General features: G+C 31.8%; 1 protein-coding gene across 1 annotated transcript; it reads right to left on the bottom strand.

Moving 5' to 3' along the window:
- Positions 1–2,025: 2,025 nt before the first annotated feature.
- On the bottom strand, positions 2,026–2,316 carry LOC133332942 (cytochrome c oxidase subunit 6C-1). Its single transcript, XM_061541306.1, has 2 exons — positions 2,165–2,316; positions 2,026–2,101 (listed from the first exon to the last, which is right to left on the bottom strand). Exons 1-2 carry the CDS (start codon positions 2,314–2,316, stop codon positions 2,026–2,028), a joined length of 228 nt encoding a protein of 75 aa, XP_061397290.1.
- Between the last annotated feature and the right edge of the window lie 871 nt (positions 2,317–3,187).

The raw sequence follows: 3,187 nt of genomic DNA, 5'->3' as shown, positions 1-3,187 counted from the left end.
CCTTAGTATTTTTTTTTTGGGATATTCTCTTCCTTGTTCAATAATTTAAGATACTCAGCACGTTTTAAGGGACCCTCCAATTCTCAGTCTCAAAAAATTTAATTTTGTGTCTTGATTTAATTCGAATTTAATTTCAAGTGAAAATTTCAACAAGCATGAAGTGGCGACAAGAGGGCTTCTCTTACTATCATGCTATTACCCTACAAAGGCGTGAATTTCCGATCCTCGCATCAAATAGGCAAGAGATACGAGATATGATCTGAAAGGAAACATTAAGATCTTTTCAAAGATGTACCTTTATTTATTCATTATTAGCAATGTGGAGCTATATTTCAACAACAAAAACTTCTGCATAGTTTACGTTATTCCTATTAACAGTTTGTTCCGCCTGCAACCGAACACCTTTTTAACTTGTTATTAATTCAAAATGAGTTTAAAGTCTTACCATGCGCCAATCAATACACCATATTTTATTTCCCAGGAATACTGTCTTATTTTTTAAATGAGTTGTTTGCTATTATTATTATTTTGAAAATTTGATCCGACCGAATAGCACAACGCGTTTTTCAAATCCACGTGTCTGATAATCCTCTTAGTAAATTGCGTCGCTGTTAAATGATTATATTTTTGTTTATACAAATTCAATCGTGGATGGGAAACCGTTTTCAATTTGATTTTTTATTAAATTTATACTTTCATTGGCATGTGATTTAAATTTGTAAAAATTATATAAATTTAAAAACAATCATTTAATTTTGAAATTTTTCATCCTTTTGTTATCTGTTATCTATCAATTGGGATTTTTCTCATTCCTCAGCTTATATAGAAACTACCCCGCATATCTGTTTAGTTTTTTGTTGTTGTTTTGGTAAATACTTGTCCTTTGTTGCCACTAAACGATAGCAATCTTAATCGATTCTTTGTTCATAATGACCACAAAAGCATAAATCCTCCGCCAGCCAGCCAGCAAGCAAAAGCAGCTGCCACAGAATACAACATAGATTCCATCTGGCAATACAGCTGGCTTTTTTCCCTACAAGTCATTTTCGTGGCATAAAATCACAACAAAGCTGCACTCTAACCCCTATCCAACACCACCCCGGAATGCCTGGAGTCAGTTGCCTGTCGCTTCGTCTATTGTTTGTATGTATGGTGCCTGGGTTGATCCGGATGCTGCTCCTCTGTTGCTTTTGTCTTCAATCGGTTTTTCCTCTTTTAGTTTTAGTATAAATCTTTTTTTTTTTTTTTTTTTTTGTAAGCTTACTGTTGTGGCAATCCTTATTGGATTTGTTTCCACTCATCACTGGAGTTGTTGTTGATATGTCTTGCTTTGTTTTGCACCTCATGCCCTTTGAAAACCATAATTCTTTGTTATACTCGTGGCCCGAAAAGTCAAAATCGTTTTTCTTATTTCTTCTGTTTATTTTATTTATTTTTAGACACTTTGTGACCAACTGAGCGACAATGGCACAGAGGCAAAGTCGTCGATATGGTTGATTAGTTAATTAGAGACAAAAAGTGAAAAAGAAGAACAATAACGATTTCGGACAATGCCAGCGAAACAATCAGTGGAGGATGCCTTAAACCAAAAAGAAAATCGTGATGGATCCAAGAGAAGCGAGGATATGATTTGTGACAATAAGCGGTAAGTCGCTAAATATTTTCTTACATATAAATTGTTTACCGTTCAAGATCTTAAGAGGCTTAAAAGTTTGCAAAAAATCCGTCATTAGACAAGAAATCTTCAAAAGCCTGGATTTTTATAAGAAAATTGTTTAAATGCTTGGATTTTCAAAGAATTTATTTTTCAAGGACTAAAAGGCGTGGATATCTTAAAGAATATTTTTTAAAGAATTTTTTTCAATAGGACCACTACAAGGCGTGGATTTTTTAAAAAAATATTTTTTCGGCATCCATTCAAGGCGTAGATTTAAAAAAATATTTTTTCGGCATCCATTCAAGGCGTAGATTTAATATTATTTAACAAATATTTTTAACAAACCATTAAAACTAAAAATTCGTATCCTATTTCTTTGGAGGACAAGAGTCAAGATAGCCACCCGCCATCATACGATTGAATGAAACCATGGGATCATAATTCCTACAAGAAAAAAAATCAAAATGTAATTGGGCGATTTTTTTAATAAATGACAGAAGAACTTACGTATAAAAATTTGCATATTTTTGCTTGCGTGGCATATTATGCAAAATATTAAACGAAGAGGCTGCCGAAAAAGCAAGAACCACAGCAATGCAGATATTCTGCAACGATTTGTAGAAATGCACATTGTGCATGGGAAATTTGGGAATTCCCATTTGTATGTTTTAATTCAACCCGACGCGTCTGGTGTTTGAAAGTTATTTAAAATAAAAAGCTCTCTTGACAATTAAAAAATAGGTACATGACAATTAATTCTAAGCCAACAATATATAAAAATAATATTGAAATGACAAATCCAATAAATACCATTTATGGGAAATGATTATTATGCGCGAAATAAACTCCGCTTGTAGGAGCTCCCGAAAAAAATAGTTCTAAAAAAATCCACGCCTAGGTTATGAAAAATTATTCTTTAAAAAATCTACGCCTGTGGTCCAAAAATAGTCTTCCATGAAAAATTATTCTTTAAAAAATCCACGCCTTTATGAAAAATTATTCTTTAAAAAATCCACGCCTAGGTTATGAAAAATTATTCTTTAAAAAATCCATGAAAAATTATTCTTTAAAAAATCCACGCCTTTATGTAGCCTAGGTTATGAAAAATTATTCTTTAAAAAATCCACGCCTAGGTTATGAAAAATTATTCTTTAAAAAATCCACGCCTAGGTTATGAAAAATTATTCTTTAAAAAATCCACGCCTAGGTTATGAAAAATTATTCTTTAAAAAATCCACGCCTAGGTTATGAAAAATTATTCTTTAAAAAATCCACGCCTAGGTTATGAAAAATTATTCTTTAAAAAATCCACGCCTAGGTTATGAAAAATTATTCTTTAAAAAATCCACGCCTAGGTTATGAAAAATTATTCTTTAAAAAATCCACGCCTAGGTTATGAAAAATTATTCTTTAAAAAATCCACGCCTAGAAAAATTATTCTTTAAAAAATCCACGCCTAATTATTCTTTAAAAAATCCACGGTTATGAAAAAATATTCTTTAAAAAATCCACGCCTTGTAGTGGTCCATG

This window comes from Musca vetustissima, unplaced genomic scaffold, assembly GCF_032173495.1.
Source record: "Musca vetustissima isolate MV318-11 ecotype Yass unplaced genomic scaffold, APGP_CSIRO_Mvet_v1 utg187482, whole genome shotgun sequence".
NCBI classification, from domain to species: Eukaryota; Metazoa; Arthropoda; class Insecta; order Diptera; family Muscidae; genus Musca; species Musca vetustissima.
This window is presented reverse-complemented; position numbering and strand designations above follow the sequence as displayed.